The sequence below is a fragment of the Aythya marila genome (assembly GCF_965140915.1).
Source record: "Aythya marila genome assembly, chromosome: 2".
In the NCBI taxonomy this organism is placed as follows: Eukaryota; Metazoa; Chordata; class Aves; order Anseriformes; family Anatidae; genus Aythya; species Aythya marila.
In genome coordinates this window covers 148,860-170,597 of record NC_139043.1, presented here as the reverse complement: position 1 = coordinate 170,597, position 21,738 = coordinate 148,860, and the positions used below count along the sequence as shown (strand labels likewise).

Here is a 21,738-nt window from a genome sequence, read left to right as displayed (position 1 = left end):
TGGAACTTGGAAGTCACAGCTGTGGAGCACTTGGACCCTGATTCTAGGATATGAGTGCTTTGGGGAAATGGAGGAATGTAAATATAGTAGATGAGCAGTAAGAATGGAAATACTGATATTTCTGCTTACTAAGTCTTTAAAAGACTTAGAGACATTTAAAAAACAGGAAGCCATATGAGGTCATACCTGTAGTTATTAGAGGAGAGGAGAGAAGATGTCTACAAGTTCGTTTCTTATACTTAAAAGAATCTGTTTCACTGTTGGGGAACCATTTGTGCAGTCAGGAACCTGTTGCCACCAGGCAATATTATATGTTGATGTCTCTTGAGAAAAACGTCTGCAGTGGAAATATATAGAACACCTCTCCACTGCTGTTTCAATTCTTCCATCAGAAATTACAAGTTTACTTGAAGAATGACGAAGAAAAGGATGGAAAAGGCAATTCTCTAATGTAACAGGATGTTTAGGAGGGAAAGAAAGTAGAAAAGCCAAATGTGTGGCTTAAGAAGCTGTGCAGTAGAAGGTAGTGAAAGAGATTTAGCAGCAGTTGTTGGGGAGGTGGTCTTTTTGCACTGTCAGTGTGCTCAGTTTTGGAACGATGTATGCTAGGCCAATGATGGACTGTTTACAGATGCAGAAGCAGTGAGGAATGCAGGCAATCAACAGAATTCTTAGGGACCAGCATGCATGTGTTAAATATTGGTTGTGTACCTTTCTCTGTGTGCTGTACTGTTTGGCCTTGTCTAGCTGCTTTGCGAGCAGACGAACTCAACTCATTGCTTCATCTGCTGAGAGCTGTAAGCGTGGTTCCTTCAGCTGGGGACATACTGTGGTCCTCCTCATTTGTTATGCCCCACAGTGCTTTTGCCCTCTTTCCAGTAATGTTTGAAGTAGTGCAGAGTAACACATATGTGTATGGAATCAATAGAGGAAAAAAGGGGGTAGGTCTGTGTGTGTGGATGGAGGTTGAGTAGGAGCATCTGAGATAGATGATCTCCTAGGAAAAAGAATGTGTTAGTACTGTTCTGCTCTGCAGCCTTCACCATGGATGATATTTGTTCAGGACAGCTTCCATTCCTCTGATAACATGAGGAAGAGGGGAGAGAGAGATCCTAAGCTGTAGCCAGTGGCACTTCACAGATCTCTTTCAAAAGATGTAATTGTACTGTAATACTCTTTAGTGTTGTGGCAATTTCTTTTTTTTTGTTTTGTTTTTTTTTTTTTTGTTTTTTCATTTTGTCATGATTGTGAAAACCTGTGTTTTTTTTCTGCCACTGTGTTCCTTCTCACGTGTTTGAGAGCAAAATAAACTGTTAGGTAAGGTAATTGCTTGTGTGTTCTCCTTTTACAAAAGTTTAGCTAGGGAAAGCATTTCTATATCTGTTGGGAGTCTGGTGGGCTTATGTCAGTGAGATGGCAGCTGCATAGTGAGTAAGATTTTATCTGCATATGATACTGGAGATAGGAGTATGAGAAGTTAAGGGAAAGAGTGAGGCACATAAATGAGTGAGATTGCATATGCTGTCCACAGTGTTGCTGCTCTTGCTAGAGCTGTCTCATTTTTCTGTTTCATGCTTTCTCTACCTTTCTCTGTTTTACTGCTTAACAAAGGGAACTGAAGAAAGTTCAAAGATCTCAAATTTAGATCAAGACTAGATCTGGCTTGCTGATCTTGTTCTCCAGGCTTTAAGGTGTTCTTTATGAGAATCAGAGGAGTGGGTTTGCAGTCTGGTCCTTGTGGCCAGACAGTCTCCAGAGGAGATGAACATGCGATGACTATGTCCAGGATCTTGACTCTTCTGAATGCCTGTCAAATGTCCCAGGATGATTGACAGGCAACAGCCGGCCTAATACTCTGTTCTTTGCTGGAAGAAGGCCACAATTTGTAGATTGACAGACAACAGAAAGATCTTAAATACAGTCTCAAGTGTGAAGCCCATTCCAGGCCATTTGTTTCTGCAGACTCTGCTTGGGTCAGGGAGTGGGAAAGAAGAGAGTTGCTCTGTTCCAGCAGTCTTCATAGCTCAGTGTTGATGGGAGACAATGTTTTCAGCTCTGCACAGAGCCTCAGTTTTGCCTCTTTGCTGTCTCTTGCTACTGCTCTGCTCAATGGTCATAACCACCATCAGTCTCCTACATGAATACTTCCTGAATCCACCTGCTTGGCTGATGTTGCTGGTCTCTCTCCTATTTCAACATTCCCTCTCTGCCCAAACCAGTGATAGCCATTGCTTCCTTACTGATTGTTTCCCTTCTTTCTTTCTTCCTTTTTCTTCGTGCATCCAAACACAAAGAATATTTAAGACTTGTGATGATCAGGGAGGGCACTGAATTGGGGTTTTGGGGACTACAGAGAGTTTGGGTGGGTAATCTGGAGAGGCAGCTAAGCACTGTTGTTTCGAGCTTTCAGCCAGAGTAGGTGCTTTGTTACTGTAAAATGTAACAGTCAGAGCATAATGTAAGAGCTGCTTTTCTGGCTCAGAGGAAAGGTCCCTCCAGGCCTGCAGTGCTATCCCTAACAACAACCATAACAGATGGCTACAATAGACAGAGAGAAGGGCAGGTGTGTAGAACATCAGTCTTCAAAAATTTTTGATTGTGCACCCTTATCATTAAAAATTCTTGAGCATGCACCCTCCATATGTATGTATTTATTTATAAATTCTATATATGAACTCCCGTACCACTACGTACGTTATAAAACAAACAGATTTTTTTTTTTTTTTTTTAAAGGATAAAGATGAAAACTCCATTTAAAAAAATGTTAATGGTACAAAAAAATATTTACTTCTTGCACCTTGGTGGATTGTCTTGTGCACCCTCTGGGGTGCATACATTCCACTTTAGAGACCACTAGAACACTTCTTCTGTATACTTTCTTGGTCTTTGACTGTTGATAACTCAGAGAAATTTCTGAGCCAAACCTGTTTCCCATGTCTTCAGCATCCCTTTGAAAAGCAGTTCCATGGGTTCACTACCCACTGTGTGGCAAAACACCGTTTTGTTTGTCTGTGAGCCTGACTCCTCATGTGTTTCTCTGATGGCCAAGGTTTATGTACTAGTAGGGGCAGTGAACAGTCAATCCCCATCTGCCCTCTCCAGGCCACTTGTGATTTTGCAGAGTTCTTGCAAATGCCACCTTAGATTACCTTCGGTCATCTGTTTCCAGGTGGAAGAGTCATAGTATATTTGATTTTACTTACGTGAGTACTATTGCATATCTTAATTTTTCCATACCATTCTTTGTATTTTTTTCATGTCTAATCTACACTCAGCAGAAAACAGAACTGAACACAGTATTCACCGTACTGGCAAACCATGAACAATGGTGCAGTGATGTTCTCCGTTCCTTTCCTTGTCATTTCTATTATTTAATGGCTGATGATTTTTATAGAGGTGTCTATGTAAAAATCTTACTTTTGTTGGGCAACAGTCAGCTTAGAGTACGTTGTTCTGTATGTGTTGATTGGATTGATTTCTTCCATGTAAATCACTTGTAATATGTATTGAAATCCATTTTCATCCTCCTTTTACTTGTGCAGTCAGTCTCCTTAAGTCCTCCTGCAGTTCTTTGAAGCTGGTCTTCATCCTTGCCAGCCTGAATAACTTAACATCATCTACAATTTTTTTGCTTCCTTACTTTCTCTCTTTTTTTTTTTTTTTTTTTTAAGGTTGCTTCTGAATATGCTGAAAAGCATGGGTCCCAGAAAAACTCCTTTTATTGTCAGAAACATTTACTTTTTCCCCGTTTCTATACTTTAACCAATTACTTGCCTATAACGGATGCCATGGCTTTTTGGTTTCCTTGGAAGACTTTCTAGAGGGAGTTTAGAATTTCAAAAGACTTTTATGTATGATCATTCTTTTTCATGTGTTGGTTTAGATGCATATAGTGTGTGTGCATGTCTGTATTTTCACAAATATGTAAATATTTATAATAAATGTTTTGGTAATTCTTAGAATGAAACTAAGTTCTCTCTGTTTTAAATTAAGTTTTATGAGTGGCAATTATTTTAATGGTCTTTTACCTTGAGGAATATAAACTAGGATTTACCATTGACTTTGCTATATGTCTAGTACATCATTAAGCTTGTGGTCTCACCTAAAGCGTCTGCTCCAGAGCATGCTGAAGTCAACATAAATGTCAGGACTTTCAAATGCCTAAAGGAGCTGCTGGCAAACTGTCGCTGTCTCTCTCTCTCTCTCTTTTTTTTTTTTTTTTTAATTATAGAGCCTTGATTGGAAAGATGACCTTTTCTTAAAGAATTCTTGTCACTTCATGAGCTTATGGTGCTCTCCAGTGTAGGTGGAGGCAAGGGCTCTTAATGGAAAATGTTTTAGCATAGCATTTCCGTAGTTCAGCTTTGCTTGTTACAACATCCCTTATGAGCAAAGCAACCTGCTAGTCACTGCAAAATCTGAAGTGCTGTGGATGTGAGCTTGCTTGTGGCTTTGTTTAGTGTGTGGACTGCTCCAATTTGAACTGTGTATAGCATGCCATGTCAGCTTTAGTCTGAAGGTAGAGCTATCTACTGTAATCTGGCCTGGGTGCTACTGACCACTGAGTGTTTTGCCTAGCCTAGAATTTCTCATCTCTGTTTCCTGTCTACTTTATCACAGAGTTCCTCTTTACAGTGTCCATGAAATTCCTATTCAGATCTCTTGCACTTTGCGTTGCTGCATAGTGTTTAGAAGGATGGTAAAAATTGGGAACTTGCTGGAGCTAGTGTCTGGTTATGTACAAATGTTGCAGCTGAGGAAGCAGGGACCAAACTGGCTCTTCTTTCTGTTTTGCTTCTTCCCTAGCGACCTGGGATGCCATCAGGAGCTCGAATGCCCCATCAGGGGGCTCCCATGGGTCCCCCAGGTCCCCCATATGTTGGAAGCCCCTCAGTGAGACCTGGGATGCCCCAGACTGTGATGGAAACAACAAGAAAACGCACTGCGCCACAGCAGGTCCAGCAACAACAGGTGCAGCAGCAAGTGCAACAGCAGCAGCAAGCTACCCAGAATCGAACTAGGAGGTGAGTATTCCAGGAAGGAAGCAATGGAAAACAATTTGAGGAGGAAAAATTATTGATCTCTGTTTAGCAATAGGTAAGACCATTAAGATTGAATGAGACAGACCAGAAGATTTATATAATGTCAGTTTCTTAAAACTGGCAAAAAAAAAAAAAAAAAAAAGGTAAATTTTACTCTGTATTTTGTGAATGGTCTCTGAACAAGTTGACCATTACTAATTTCTTGTTTTGCAGTTAAAATGCTTTTTTTTACCTTGCAAGTGTATTGGGCTATAAATCTGGCCACTACATTTAGCTTGTAAAGTTAATGAACAATTCTTTTCTAATATACTACATCGATTTTATAATTTGTTGTCTGCTTTGTATAGTTTCTCTGATTTCTGACTGGCTAAGAAAATGGTTTATAAGCAAGGGACAAGTGGAAAAGATTGTTGGTTGGTAATATGAACTCTTGTACTATGGTCACTAAGCAGACTGTTGATAACACTTGCAGTTTTCCTAGGCATTGCTACATGTAAAGTAGAGAGATAATCATGGGAAATAATTTCCCAGAATTAGAGGGACTTCTAAAATGAGCTTTGTTTTTAATTTATGTCCACTTCGTGCAGTGCTGAGTGCACTCTCTCTTAAATAACAGTTCTCCAATTTCTTTTTGCAACTTATTAGACCTTATCAGAAAGGAGTTACCAAGTGTGAGCCAGTTCCCAATAAACAGATAGGGTGCAGTCTGCCTTTGCAGTCTGCAGATAGGGGGCTGTCTGCCTTTTGCAAAGTCATTATAGGTATATATAGATTCAGACATTGTTCTGGTGGTGTCATCATATCTACTTGTAGGTAAATGTGACTTCCTATGCTCAGTGCTTCAGGAGCCCTGCTCTGTCCAGGGTGTATGCCTTGGGTCAGCAAGCCAGACTTGGGAATGTTTGTATCTGGGATGCATCTGGAAAGGACTCCAATACCGAGAGTATTAATATATTAAGATTGAATAAGTTTAAATACAGAAGGAATGTGTGTGGGTGCAGCATGTGAGCACAAGAGATACATGTGCGTCATGGAGGCCTTGCCCAGCACTAGCCAAAATGCACATTCCACAGTACTTCCCAGGAGATTCTTCAGGAAACTGCAGAAAATAATGCCCAGCCTTTAAATATACAACCTGAAAAATTGCCACAACTGGATAATTGAATTAAACTTCACTCACCAGTTTCCAGGGATCATTAAAGAAGAATAGTTTGTTACCTAAAAGTTGATGTCAAAAGCCACAGAATAAAGCAGTTCCCCCTCCCAGTTCTGAATTTTAACATTTACAGCAGTAATCACAACTGTGGTGAGGGCAGCTTACACCAGTGCTTGTTAGGTACTCTGAAAAGTTTCTCTGTTTCTTCTGCCATGCCTTTCCTCCAGATAATGTTTTCAGTGTTTTCCCCTTGTTCATTTCTACCTCCCTGTCGTTTCCCATTGAAACTTTCCTAGTTTTTCAGGCAAACTTTTCTGGCACCTTGGGTCCCAATTCTTGGATTAATTGAGCCCAATGTTGTATGGCACAAAAGGGCCAAGATGGTGTAATCTTCCTTTCTTGGCAGGTTTAGAAGACTAAAAGCAGGTAAATCTTTCTGTAACAGACTCCTGGAGAACTTTTGAGAACCATGTTTTTTGTGGGGTTGCCTTGTTTGTTATTTTCTTTATAACTGAAAGCATAGGGGTTGCTGTGGGTGCATATTCCACTTCTTTTGGGAGGATGCGGTTTGCTCAGGCATTGCTTCCAGAATCTGAAGAGTTCAGTGCAGATTTGATTTTTGTCAGTTGTGGAAGGTCTTGGAGATTTAAACCATGTAACGTTCTAGTCCCATTATTTCTGTGCTTTAAAAAGAGACATAGTTCACCTGTGAAAGTGGATACAACTGTGTAAATGAATTTTCTACCCCAAGAGAGGATGTAGTTTGCACCTCCAAGCAGAGTTTCTCAGGGTTGGCTTATGTGGAGATGAAGAAGAATCTGTTATTTCAGGCCAGGCTTACTATTAGCAAATGCAGGAAGGGAGTATGCTGCACTGATGTGTGTGGAAACAGCCTTTATGTGGACATGGCTGATGACAGACTTCCAGGATGGAAACAGTAAGGAAGGGCATCCTTGTGACATGGCAGACTGGCAGCAGGCGGTTGTCTTTCTCCCATTTTTCTGTCACAGATGGAGTGATTCATCTCCTGTTTAAGATAAAGGCCTTGCAAATTACAGAGGTGAAGAGTAAGGCCTGAATTCTCTCTTGGCCTTGCTAGAGAAAGCTAGGTGACAGTTTGATGGGAACAAATGCTTTTTAGAATCTGAGGAATTCAAAAGACGATATATTTGGCAGTCTTCCTAACAGTACCATTTCTTAGGCTTATATAAATTTGGCTGTATGCATATGAACAAAAGGAGTGTTTTTAAAAGCATACATATGTAAATGTGCTTGTGTCTGGGTATGGACACATTATGCATATGCCCTAGAGGAACGCAGATATCTTCCCACATACATGTTCATAAAGATGAACAAGCATGGAGACATAAACTCACTTACCTTTGTAGATCGCTCACTTCAATAAAACAATTGTGTATACATAGGGAAGGGTGCATATATTTGTGTTTTCATATGCAAATGAACATCAGCACTCAATTTTGGGCATGAATGAATACATACTCAGATCAGTTTGAACAAGTTCATGTTTTCAGTTTACAGGCACTCACCTCTTACTTGTGTGTGTGCATAGGTATGTCTATGCACACTTCCACACATGTGCAGTGTCTGTCTCCATGCTCTTTCTGTATCTATAGACGACATGCACATGCACTTGCATACATTGCCGCCCTGCACCATAGAAGATGCTGTGATCAAAGAACTTGTGCACTTCTTTCCAAGATGCATAACAGACAGCTCTGATTTGTTCTTAGCTAACTACCTCCCCAGGCTGCTGAGAGAAGGGGTCCTAGGTCCTGGGCATGGGTGAGACCCTTTTGCTGATGCATGCACAGCTGTGCACCAGCATGTGGAGATGTCAGGATAATTTAGCAGGTGGCCTCGTTACTCCTAGATCTGTCACCATGGTAACGTGTTTTTTTCTTTAAAAAATGTACAGTGCCAAGAGGAGGAAGATGGCTGACAAAATTCTCCCTCAGAGGGTGAGTCGCTTTCATTTCCTATTCCCTTCACAATCAGTTCAGCATCTTAGTGTAATTAGAGGGATTTTAGAAAATACTTTCACTTTTTGTTTAAAAATCTAATTAAAAAGTAAGTAGGCAGTGGGTGAAAGTCTAGAGAGCAAGGCTGGGGCTAGGGCTGGGGGCTGGGAGTGTGGAGTACAACCCGGCCTGTCATCCTCTTGCATTGGGTTAGCTGTGCCAGCACTGCCACTTGCTGGATGGACAGTGGTTCTGGTCTGTGAGGTACATGACTTGATGATGCTGGGGCCCTCTGGATCTTAAAGATGTTTTTGATCAATTTTTGAGGCTGGCCAAAAATTGGTTCGGAGTGCAGATGTTCCTGCAGGAGACGAGCTTGTTCTTAGGTCTCTCTGGCCCAGTAGACCTGCCAGGTTCTAATTTTTGCAGTTGTGTCTTAGTACGAGTGAATCCACATAAACAACAGAGTTCAAGGGGCCTGTACTGTTCAGACAGATAATAACTCTTATCCTTGCAGGTATGTCTAGGTTTTAGTGGGTGTCTATGCTTGATCCTCAATGTTTAAATGTTCTACTTCCTTCTCAAACATCAGCATTTCTCTCTACTCTCCTTCTCTTTCATTATTCCCAGACTTTTCTGTTCCTGTACTCTCTGTAGTACAGTTCCCCTAAAACATACATGCTCCCAAAAAGCAAGGTTCTTTAGTCTTCTAAACACACACACTCATCACACTGTAGTCCCAGTTTCTTTGGCTTCTGGTGCTCTTTCTGGGCTCAGAATTCCTTTCACAGTTATGTGGATCTCCACTTCCTCTTCAAATCTACCTTTCAGCTACTAGTGTAAACCCGAACTTGATGGCAACCTTCAGATTCTCTTCTGTGACATTCCAAAGGTACCTAGTTACAACCAACTGAAGGTGAACCCACTTTGATACTCGTGATACCAAATTATCACTTCTCGTGTTGTAACTCCTGCCACCCCCTGAAAGCACAGTCTTTAGTAGGTTACCCATTTGTTTTTTCATGCTGCTGTCTTGAAAGAACTAAGCTACCATGAAATTCAGACCTTTGAACTACTTGCAGTCTCCATGCTGTTTGTGTTGAAAGTTTCATTCCTGCTTTGCTTGTAGTCTGTACTTTCTTAAACAAGACATGTAGCTGCCATTCTGTCTCACAAATTGTTTTCAGAGACAATTATATATCCTGTATGGTGAAACTATCATTTTAAATGTGTGTCCATTTGAAGGCTTTTTTTTTTTTTTCTGTCCTGGTGCCTTTATAAGATGAAAAGGTCTCAGATAGAACAGAGGTAACCAAAATTATTTGGCAACAGAAGACTTATGCCTCTTTAGCAAATCCATGATAATTTTTAATAGGTAGAGCATGCATTCTGATATGTCAAAAAGCTATACACAGATACTAGCACCTTTCAGAACCACGCTGTTACCAAGTCTTCCTGCCTTTCAGTATCTTTGTTGCTGTCAGCCAATAATTTTAACTGATGCAATGATTAGACAACACAAATTGCTAGAGTCCTGTCTGCAATAGAGTTTTATGAGTGCAGTTGAAGTGGTGGTATCAATGATATGATTTTGTGTCTGAATTAAGGTACTCCATTAGGCTGCTGTCTGTGTATCAGAACCTCCTAACTCCCACCAGTCATGAGATGGGAAGATGCTGTGTACATTAGTGTCCTGTCAAGTGGAAGATTTGCACTGGTGGGTATTGAAAGCAAGCAAAACACAGGGTAAAACTTCTAGCTTTCCAAAGCTAGTTCTAGAGTATTTTCCAGCCATTGGGCATCTGTTTCCAGCTTTTTGCAGTCTCTTGCCTTCTGGTAACTGTGATGGAAAGAGGTGTTGATATTAAACACATTTTACTCTTGAGAACCAGCTTACGTAATAGAAGATGGAAAATGAGGTGAGTTCTCAGTGTTGGCTACTATGCTAGTCAGGAAATTGCACAGATGCACTGCTACTGGACTTCCAGACTCTGATCAAGCTTGTGCTTCATTTTGCAGCATGTTTCTAGCTGGGAAGGGTTGCACATATTCTACAGTTTAGCTATTTGACAAGGACTTTGTTTTGCATAGATATAATTGTACAAGAACAGTTCAGTCTAGCAAACTATTGTGTATAGGAAGATAGGATTATCGAACCCCAGGGGACCTCCTGGCACATCCAGTTTGATTCACCTGCCATAGAAGCCATGTCACACAGTTGCTGTCTCAAGACTAGCTAGCTTCCTTACCTCTGAAATATTTTAGATTTGGCAGCTCCCACACTTTTTTTTGGTTAGGCTCAGCAAAGCAAGTGGTTTTAGTTTTCCAAGTAAGAGTGCCTCCCTATGATTCTAATCATCACAGTCCTTCGTTGTATCTATTCCACGCTAATTTCACACCTTTTGAACTTCTTTAATTTTACCTCTCAGGAGACCACAACTATATATAGTATTCTAGATTACCAGTATCACCGATACTTGAATAAAATTAATGCATTTTTGTGTCTACTGGAAAGAGGTAGTGATACCCCATTACGATCAGATTTTCTTTATTACGGCCTTCCTGCATTGATATAGCATGCAGTCATTCTATGACTGACTAGTACTCAGAAATATTTCTACTTCTTTTCTTTGTAACTGGCAATTTCCCATATTAGAGTAGGAATTGTTGGTATAGAATCATAGAATATCCTGAGTTGGAAGGGACCCTTAAGGATCATCAAGTCCAACTCTTGACACCGCACAGGTCTACCCAAAAGTTCAGACCATGTGCCTAAGTTCACAGTCCAATCTCTTCTTAAATAATAGACTCTAAGGAACATAATCTTGTGCTTTGTAATGTTATTGTTCATCCCATTTCTATTATACAGTTCTCAGCTTCCTTATACTCTTTGTACTATCCTCTGCCTTGTATTGACAATACCACCAAGTTTGTCATTATTAAGTTTTGTTAACATACTTCTAATCTTGTGTCTCGGTTTCTACCTCAAGCCACATCTGCCTTTAGAGAAACATGACCGCATACCAGATTGCCCCTTTTCTTTCTCCAGGGCATTCTTCCTCATTACTGCTGGCCAATGTATGTCTTTCTCTTAGTTCTGAGTCATTGCGTGTTTTCCAGGCTCTGTGACTGTGATTGACTGTTCTGTTTCTTCAGCTTCCATGCCTACTTTATAATGCAAGAAGCTCTACTAAAAATTCTTCTGACTCCACAGCTATTCATGTCTTTGCTTTCACCCATTAAGCTTGCTGAGTGGAGCACAACTTTCAGACAGCAAGCTATGTCTCCTTTGGTGGGATGCTTGCGTCGTACTATTGGCTACACTTTCTCAGTGCTTCCCTCTGAGGACTTCTTGTCTGTTTGTGTTGATGGGTTTTCGTACACTCATCCTTCAATTTTCATCCTCTCTTCTTCACCTTTATAAAGATAATCAGTCAACTCCTGCTGCTGTTCACTGACCACCATATAGGAGTCCTCTGCTGAACTCTCATACCATAATAGCTGTCCTGTTGTTGTTTATTCACTGCATGTCTGTTGTCCACCTTTTTCTCTATCTGTGTCAACCAGAAGTGTTACTGTGAATCTGCTGCTATTCATTCATAAGGAAAAAATGGTGAGGAATGTGATAATCAGTGGCAGCCTTAGCTTTAGCAACTGTGAAATAATGAAGTTCAAAATCCTGAAGGGAATGAGAAAGAGAACAAGTAAAGTGTAGACCCTGTATTTCAGACAAGCAGAGCTTGCATTATTCAGGGAACCGGTAGGTGTGATCCCATGGGAGGCAACTCTGAAGAGCAAAGTAGCTCAGGGAATCTGGAAGGTCTTTAAGGGCAGCCTCCTTCATGCCCAAGAGCATCCAGATATGCAAGAAAATGTGTAGATTTATGAGGAGCCCAGATTGATAAGCAGGGAACTTGGAGTGCAGCACCCAGTATCAAAAGGCAGTATACAGGAAGTGGAAGCAGGGACAGGCTAAAGGAGGAATTTGGAAACATTGCCTGGGCAAGTAGGGATTGGTATCAGAAAAGTCAAAGCTCAGCTGTAGTTGAGACTTGCAGGCAACATCAAGGACAACAAGAGCTTTCACTGGCACATTAGTAATAAAAAGCTGACCAAGGAAAATGTGGGCCTGGTGCTGTATGGGGTAGGTGATATAGAGATGAATGACACAGATAAGGCTGAGTTACTCAGATCCTTCTTTGTCTCAGCCCGCACTTAAAATGTCTCCCATACCTCTGTGATCAGTTAACATGTTCAAAAGTAATGACCAGTAATAGACAGGGATTGAGCCAGGGATTATATGAGATAACTCAACCCGTACAAGCCCATCAACAGGCTGCATCCACAGTGCTAAAGGAACTGTCCAATGTCCTTGCAAGGTTATTGTCTATCACCTTTGAAGTGTTGTGGAAATCAGGATAGGTCCTTCATGACTAGAGAAGGGCAGTTTTTGCACCCATCTTCATAGAAGACTGAAAGAACAACCCAGGGAACTGCTGGCTAATCAGTCTCACCTTGGTCCCTGGGAAAATTGTTGAGCAAGTCCTATTTGAAACACGTTTTGGGGCATGTGAAGGAGAAGGTGCTAACTGGGAGCAGTGAACATCGATTTACCAAGGGTAAATCATGCTTGACAAACCTGATTGCATCTTCTATTAAAATGACTGAATCTTTGAGCAAGAGATAGTAATGCATATCATTTACCTTGGCTTTTGAAAAGTTTTCAACATTGGCTGCCACAATATTCATATATCCAAGTTGTTACATTTTGATCTAGATGGGTGGACAACCAGACAGGTAAACATATGGTTGGATGATTGGACTTAGAGGGTAGTGGCTAATGGGTCACACTACAAGGAAGGCAGTGACAAGCTGAGTACTGCAGCGATATGTCCTGGCAGCTGTTCTGTTTAGCATCTTTATCAGTGACCTGGAGGAAGCAGTTGATATGCTTGCTCACAGTATTTGCAGATGATGGGGCGGGGGCAGCAGTTGGTACACTTGAAGGCAGGCTGCCATGCACAGGAAGCTGGACAGGCTGGAGAAATGGGCTGACAGGAACATCATGAATAGTGGCTACAATGGTGATCTGGGCTGTTGTGTCCCCATGTCTTACATTCTTTGTTTCTAATATTTTGACTTATTTTGCTTCTAATATTTTGACTGTTCAAATACATTTAATAATTTGTGTTGTCTTCTCCCAGATCACCATGGTATAGATCCATAGTGCTCTGTTCTCTGTTTCCAGTGTTGCCGTTGAATTTCACTTGTAGATTCTGTTCATTACATTAAGTTATAAAAGCTCCAGAACCATTCCTCTTCTTTATATCTGTCATTTTATTTGTCTGCTTATTGCTGCTCATCATGCCTTGATCATGACTTGATTAATTTACCCACAGTGAGTTTTGGTCACTTCCATCAGAAGCTGTGGTCTCATTAGCATCCCCCGGTATAGATAAATAACTGCTTGCTTTATTGTGCACTTCATTGTATTTGTTCAGTACTGTAACATTTCTGCAGCCCAGTCAGCAAACTCAGAAACAGCTTTTTCTGCAAGTGTGTTGCAGTCTTTTCAGGTCATTATTAACGTAAAATGTTAGTGCATTTACATCTCTCTTTTATGCTTTCCTGAATCATTTAAAGAAAAATACCAAGTCAAAGATGTTGAAAGATGTAAGGTTTCATATATCATTTGGCCACGATGAAAACTGAATCACTGTCTTACTGCCTTTTTTTTTTTTCTTCCTATTTCTTCAGGGTACCCATGGCCATTAATTGTTTTTTATCTTTGTCTCACTGAATTCCTTAAAATGTTGTTGTGATGGTCCCTCTAAGCAACACTTTTAAGCCTAAAATATCTTTTTTTTTCCTTTATCCATTTTGACATCTTCAAAGAATGGGTGGGACAAAATTTTATTGCAAAGTGACACAGCTCAATCTGTTGATACTTAGAAGGCTAAATTTGAAATTCATATGGTGCTTTCAAGTACTCCTCCAGCCACAGCAGTAATGAGCTTGGAATGGACACAGTAGATCAGTCTTGACATAATGTGTATCTTTCTCTTTAGCCTGGCAGACTAGAGCAGAGTTGTTTCTTTGGTGTGCTTGAGAAAGTTTAGCCTGGATTTAGATGCCCATGACTCTTTATTTCATAACTGGGAAATGTTCATGATATTCTGCTCAAAATGTTGTAGGGGAATCAGAGTAAATCTCTTTAAAGCTTACATGTATGTTTTAGCTGCTCATAACAGGCATATCTGTCCTGATTCCATGGTTCTTCTTTACTTTAAATCAAAATACTATTCATCTTTTTGGTTTTATTCCTGTAATTCTGTGATTATAAACAACTAAATATTTTATCTTGTCAAATTCTTTTTCTTTAGCTAATGTTTTGTTTTGTATTTTTGATAATGAGATAGCCAGACTAAAGGTAATATTCTAAATGAATTTACAAATGCATCATGCCCCAACATGATTGCATATTAGGATGATGATGATTATGATGGAGCTGGGGGTAAGTAAGGAAAAGAAGTAAGAGTTAAGGAAATGGCAAAGCAAAAGCAGAGGAAAAAAAGTTTTATGAATTAGAACACTATTTTTTGGGAGTTGGGAAGTGTAGACTGGGGATTCCACCTCTGTGCTAAGGAATGCTGGATTAGATTACACTCTGCTGCACTTTCATTACTGGGCAGCTTCACCTCTGCTTTGTCTGACTACACTGTCTTGAAAAATGATTCTATGTGTTATCCCTGCTTCCCAGTAGTCTAATCCAGAATCTCAACACTTTGATGCTTAGAAACTTTTCAGATTTAAAATCTTAATTAATCAATGTTCAGCTTAAATTCATTTTTTGGAATAGCACATCTTTAGCTTAAAATCATTTTTGTTTCTGAGATGAAAGAAAACTTTCAATTCTTTTGAAACTTGAAAATCAGAATTGTCACATGACTCGCATTCTCCTGGCTTACCAAATAATATCTTAGAGCATGGCTAGAAAGTATATATATATATATATATACAGCCTGCATCTGCAGTATAAAACACATAACCATGCAACTCAACACTTCTTCTCCAAGCCTTGGAAGCCCTGAGAAAATAATTTTTGACATTATTTATTTAGTAGGAAAGGCAGCCAATGAAAGTCATAACTTTCTGGGGAAGTTTTTATGACACTAATGTGTTTTACAGTGCAATGGGGACTTTGTGCCGAGGATCAGTGGTGAGATTTCACTCTGGTGATCTGCATCCTAGTCAGAAGGGAATATGATTCTTGGGAAGGGGTGGGGATGGATGGACAGAAAATTTTGTGTCTGTGAGTCTGTGTGTCAGTGTTCGTGTCCATCTACCCATAGGGATGGAAGAGGGGAAGTCTGCCATAGCACTGGTGGGAGGAAGTGTACGTGTACCCTAAAAGATGTACTTGAAGCTATGACTTTTTAGATTTCATTCCTCAGTTTGTCACAGTGGTTCTGGTTTGGTTTTGAAGAACATGCTCTCACAGTTCACACTACTCAATTCTTTCTCTCTATTACATTCCTTATGTATGTTACATTACAGTTAGTTACCTAAACTGGCAGCACATCCAAAGTCTGTTATTAGCATATTCCATTAGCTCACTTTTGGGGATTTTTCTTCTTTTTCTTTGCAAGGTTGGTACTAAGACAGTTGGCCCTGTGATCAGTCTTTAATGAACTCCGGTAACAGCTGTAGGCTGATACTTCTCAGCTCAGTTCCTCATCCTGACCTCTTTGGCTAGGTGCTATGTACTGTGTAACTCTTGCACTAAACACCCTATCCTCTTCATCCACAGTTCCATGCACAGTGCTTCATAAGGTGCCTTACTCAATTCCTTATTAAGTTATTGAAAGTCATTTTCACCCCTCTATGATGAATTATCTTGGCTTGTTACTGTATTCTCACAGTTTTTCTAAAGCTTTATTAAAATTGGCACTCCAGTCCATATTATTCCTATCTTGATTTTGAAAGATTTTAAGGCCACCAAAACATAGTTTTTAATTAAGTCCCACTTTATTCAACCAGAGGTGTAACTGCCCTTTCCAGTACACTCATGAACTTAAGTGTTTGCTTTGCCTGCCCACAAAGACTTCTTAATTATTTCTGAACTTTTACTTTCAAGAGCTGTTTGTCTATATCAGGATTCTGATATATCTGCTCATAAATAAAACATAGGACTAGAAGGATCTCTTGGTGATGAACAGAGTACCTCTCCTACAATGAATCACATTCTATAAACTTTGTCATAACCAGCAAGGCTCTGTCTTAAACATGAATTCAAGGTACGGTGGGCAAGAACCTGCTGGAGGGCTATTCAAGAAAATCATGTTTCTGGTCAAAACCTTCCTCAGAATTCCAGCATGGGGTTATTGACAAATCTCTTGATACAAGAAAAAATGAGCAGATTGGATCACATAAATTTTCAGATTTATACAGATAGTACAGATTTGTACAGATTCATAGCTGCTACATCTAGCTGTATAAAAAGATAAATTGCTTCAGTAAACAAACTTTATTGAGAGTCCCTATTGCTGTATGGATCCTCTATTCTCATTTACTTTCTGTCATTGTTGATGTCCTCCATGTTTTTTGATTCAGTGATATCCTTAAATACATTAATGGTAGTTTATCTTTTTCTAGTGATTCCTTCAGAACTCTCCTGAGGAACTGCAAGCCTTGTCTGCATATGTGCTATACGTATTACCTGTGCATTTTACTTGAAATTAAATGTTTTATATAAAACATGCATTCACAGTTGTGCAGTATGAAGTAAAAATTAACTGTGATTTAGTCTCTGTTACATATAGAAAAATGTAAGCTGGAAGTGACCAGTGGAGGTCATGCAGACTAGTCCTTAAAGACAAAAAAGATTCACTGAATAGCAAGCAAAAACATGATTTGGATTGATAATTGTTTAAACCTTAGTAATCACAAAATAATTTGGAACAGCCGAACTTCTGGAGGTCATGCAGAGCAACTGTTTCTCAGAAAAGAAAGGTTCAAGTGACGTTGTTCAGGAACACGTCTGGTCAGTTCTGAATACCTCCAAGGCTGAACATGCCACGGAATCTTTTGGCAACCTGTTCCAGTGTTTTAGTATCATCATGGTTCCTTCTATTGAGTCAGTTTCCCATGTTGCAAGGTGTATCTGTTGCCTTTCATCCTGTTGCTGTGCACCTCCAAGAAGAGCCTTGCTCTGTCTTCTCTGCACCTTCCCATAGGGCAGTTGCACTCAGCAATAGGCTGTCCTCTTCCCTGCCTTTTCTCAAGGCTGGACAAATGCAACTCTTGCAGCTTCTCTTGGCAGGCATGTGCTCCAGCCCCCAGTCATCCTTGTGGCCTGCTGTGGGGCTCACTCCAGTACATCACAAGTCTTTCTGGTCCTGTGTGCAGAAGTCCAGATGCAGTTTTCCAAGTTTGGCAAAGCCTCTTTCCTTGGCTTGATGGCATCTCTTAGGCTAATACTGCCCATTTTGTGGTCAGCCTTTATCAAAGCCGGGTTACCTCAGACTCATTCTCCGCTTACCGTCCATGAGGACCCCCAGGTCCTCTCCTGCAAAGTTGTTTTCTACTCAATTGACGCCCACCTGTACCAGTGCAGGGGGTTATTCTAGCCCAGGAGCAGAACTTTGTATTTGCCTATGTTGAACTTCATGATGTTGAAGTGCCATCCTCTTTCTGCAACTTGTCAAGGTCTCTCCCAATAGCCCTGCTCTCCCAGCTCTGTCCCAGGCTCAGGGGCCAGGGAGGCCTGAGGGCACAACCTGCCAGGAGAAATGGAGACAAAAACAGCACTCGCCCTTTTCCATAGCTTTTGACTTGAGCAGCAGACCCAGGTCGTCCTTAGTCTTCCTTCTCCTGATGACTCGCTTGCAGAAGGCTTTCTTGCTGCCTGAAACATGCCTTGCTAGGTTCAGTTCCAGCTGAGTTTTGGCTTTCCTAATTTCCTGCTTTTATGCTTGGGTGCTACCATTCTGTTTCTGCTGGGTAGGGCATCCCTACTCCCACCTCCATACAGTCCTTTTTTGCACTTGAGGCCCGTCAGGAATCCAGTGCTTAATTTTACTGGCCTCCTGCCAGGCTTGCTCAACTCTCTGTGCATTGGTCTGGATCATTCCCCTTTGCTTTGAAAATATTGTCACTGAAGTTCAGTTGACTTCCCTAAGTCCCTATGTCCTTTGGGGATCATAGGATATCATGTTATGGAATCTTTCCAGACAGATACGTGAACATGTTAAAACCTGCTCTCCTGAAGTCCTAATCTTGCTTCCTTCTCAAAGGATCCCAAACTCCACTATCTCATTTTTACTGTAGACAGGGCTGTGCTTAATCTTCAAATCCACAAACAGTTCTTCCTTCCTTGTTTGTAACAGGTTCAGCAGTCAGCTTGCTTATAACCTCTGTCAATAAATTGTTATCAATCCAACTCAGGAATCTCCTATAGTGTTCATGCCCAGTGATAACTAACTGGATCTCAAGGTGGTTAGTCCCACATGAGCATGAAGGCCTATAACAATGCGACTTCCTCCAGATGTCTAAAAGGCTTTGTCTCCTCTTTGATCAGGTGGTCTGTAGGAGATGCATTCCACAGTATCAGCTGTTCCAATGCAACTCTTAGCATTCAGATAAAGTCTTTGCTTAGCGTGCTTGTTGTCTTTACCTTCCAAGACGTCATACTCTGCCAGTCGTAAAAGCTATCCCATGATGTTTCTCATATCCAAGAGACTGTAGCATTGCAGTTGTTTATTGACTTCCAATTCCATTTGTTTGTTTGTTTCACAAGCTGTGTGCTTTTGTTTGCAGGTAAACGTGGTGGGGCTCTACACTGTGCTGCTTTTACAAGGAAGGTGTGAAAGCCCTTCCCCATCATGATGTTCACTGCTCCCTACCTCACTGCCCCCATTCTTCAACTTTTTGCATTCTTTTGTCACCTTCAGTAAAAAAATAATAATAAAAAAATAGTAATAAATAATAATCCATGGTAATAAAGGATAAATGTGTGGAAATTAATAGCATTATCTTATTTCTAATTTTTAAATTTTTACACTGAATTTTCACAGAAGGAAAAAAAGAACTCCAAACCCAAGAAAGACCCTATCTTACTAATGTTAATAAGAATTTGCTTCAGTTATCCATATAATTCTAAGAGAAGGTTTAATTTACATGCTTCAAGACCTCAGATGATGAGATGCTGCTGCTAGGTGATTTTTGTTGCTTCTTAAAATAGATGAAGGCCAGAATGGAGAATTCAGCTCTTGAAATACTCTTCACACATTTATACTTACAACTTTTGTTTAAAAAAAAAAAAAAAAAAAAGAGGAGACTTGCATGTAGCTATGAGCTTTTCAGTTATGGGAAACAATGCAAGAAGAAACACGTAGGCTGCACAGATCCTATCAAGAAAACAGAAAAATGAATTACATACTACTGGATGGAGTGAGTGCAAAAATATCTTCAACTTTTTGAGCTAGTATCTAGGAGAAACAAAGAAAATATTATTTGTGATGTGTTACTGTTGGAGTTTGCCTTTAATAGTCATCTAATTATTGATGGGAAACTGGGAAAGAGTATGGGATTGGACCATTATCATGCTACCCCAAAATTATTTGAATACTAGGCTGAGAAAGCAAAAAGACTGTAAGAGCAGCCAAAACTGAGCTGAACTAGAACTTTGTTCTAGTTCAGTATCCTGTCTTCACTGTGGTTGTAACACATACCTACAAGAGGCTACAAACATGGGCAAGTATGTATAATTCTTCTCCCAAATACTTTCCCAACCTACAGCCATTTGCAGTTCAGGGAATTATAAGCAATATTAACTTTGTTGGCTAATTTTAGAGTGCTTATGCTTTCATAAATGATGTTTAACATCCAGTTTGGTTATAGACAGAATAGGAAATAGGAATATATTTCTAAAGGGTATAAAAATACCCTTTTGCTTGCACATGGTAAGAGATGTAAAAGTGTGGAATAGAAATATTTATTGATGATTACTGCTGTTTCTACAAACTTACTAGAAATTTCTTCATGTCCTGGGTCCAGTACCTTAAGAATCATAGGAGAAGTTGTATCACAGCAGTAGTATATGCTTGATCTTGAAGGCTGTGTGGGCCAGCTCCCTGCTTCATTGTGTGCATATGAGTTCATGAACTGACTGTGCCATGACTCAGAAGTAAAAGGCTGAAACTGGGTCCAGACTTTTTAAGTGACAGCAGTACATACAGCATGATTCATTTCCTCTGTGTTGAAGGAGCTGAGGAATCTTTTGTTCTCTGTGGGATAGAATCATGGGGGTATTTTCTTGCATCCTGAGATTTGTATTCACTATGGGGAGGAAGAGGAAGTATTTCCTAGTTGTCTATTCTGCAAGCTGTCTGGCAACTCCTTGATGTTTCTATGGCAATGCTTGCTCTTTGTGATTTTCTTCTAAAAATGTTTGTGTTCTTTTATTATTCTGTTGATAGTAAGAGTTTGTGGAAGAATACAAGCAGTTAAAATACAGTGGTTCAGCTAAAGCTGAACAGAATTTCATGGAATAAAAACAAAGCATTTATTTGGCTCACAGTTTTTGTTTTTCCAAAGTGTCAGTCTTGCTGCAAATAGTACAGGTGTTCTAGCATCTCAGATCAAACAAACAAATAATTAATGTTGAAAGAGACATTTATTTGGTAGTCTTGATCAGTCTAAATATATTAGGCAGTGATTGCTTCTCTTCACCCTGGGAAAGGAAGTGGTGACAGAACCTGTCAACCCATGAAAAATGTATGAGCAGTATGGAGAAGGTGCACAGGGAATACCTGCTCAGTGCTGCTCCGGCTCTACAAGAAGATGGCAAACAAATGGCAGGTTCAAAATGAGCAAAAAGAATATTTCATGCACTGCCTGTATAGAGGTTCTGGAACACTGCCTGAGGCTACTGTAGGTGCTAAAGAACATCAACTTTCAACTTTTCAAAACATCAACATTAGGGCAGATGAATTCTTGGAATGACTTGGTGCAGTTGTTCTTATACCATTGCAACAGTTAAATATTTTAATTATACAAATGAAAGATGGAGTATCATAAAAATAGACAAGGCAGTCAAGTAGAGTTTTTTATACGTAACATAGAGTTCCCTTTTTGTGGTTTGCTTTCCTGAGTTACTCCAAATTAAGAACTAACCTTTTTGTGTACGGTTATATTTGCCCATTTCTAAGCTCAGGTCTTTTTTAGGTCTTTCTATTTACATAGAGTCACAGAATGGTAGCAGTAGGAAGGGACCACTGGAGGTCATCTGATCCAGCCCCCTCCCTGGCTTCAAGCAAGGCCTCCTAGGGGAGGTTCCCCAGGACCATGTCCAGACAGCTTTTGAATATCGCTGAGGAGGAAGACTCCACAAACTCTATGAGAAACCTGGGCCAGTGCTTGGTCAATCTCACTGTAAAAAAGTGCTTCCTGATGTTCAGGGGGAACTTTGTGCATTCCAGTTTGTGCCCATTCCCTCTTGTCCTGGCAATGGGCACCCCACTGAGAAAAGCATGGTTCTGTCCTCTTTGCACCTTCTTTT

At 40.2% G+C, this 21,738-nt stretch overlaps 1 protein-coding gene across 15 annotated transcripts in view; it reads left to right on the top strand.

Moving 5' to 3' along the window:
* Positions 1 to 21,738, top strand: part of SMARCD3 (SWI/SNF related BAF chromatin remodeling complex subunit D3) — a 93,488-nt gene that overhangs the window by 36,538 nt on the left and 35,212 nt on the right. For 13 of the 15 annotated variants that reach the window (XM_082752485.1, XM_082752484.1, XM_082752492.1 and 10 more), the window contains 2 exons: positions 4,807 to 5,024; positions 8,135 to 8,177. In XM_082752485.1, the coding sequence (XP_082608611.1) occupies positions 4,816 to 5,024; positions 8,135 to 8,177 (252 nt within the window). In that variant the 5' untranslated portion in view covers positions 4,807 to 4,815. Of the gene's footprint in view, positions 1 to 4,806; positions 5,025 to 8,134; positions 8,178 to 21,738 lie in introns of those variants that run through there. The other 2 variants (XM_082752489.1, XM_082752488.1) reach the window with 1 other exon arrangement.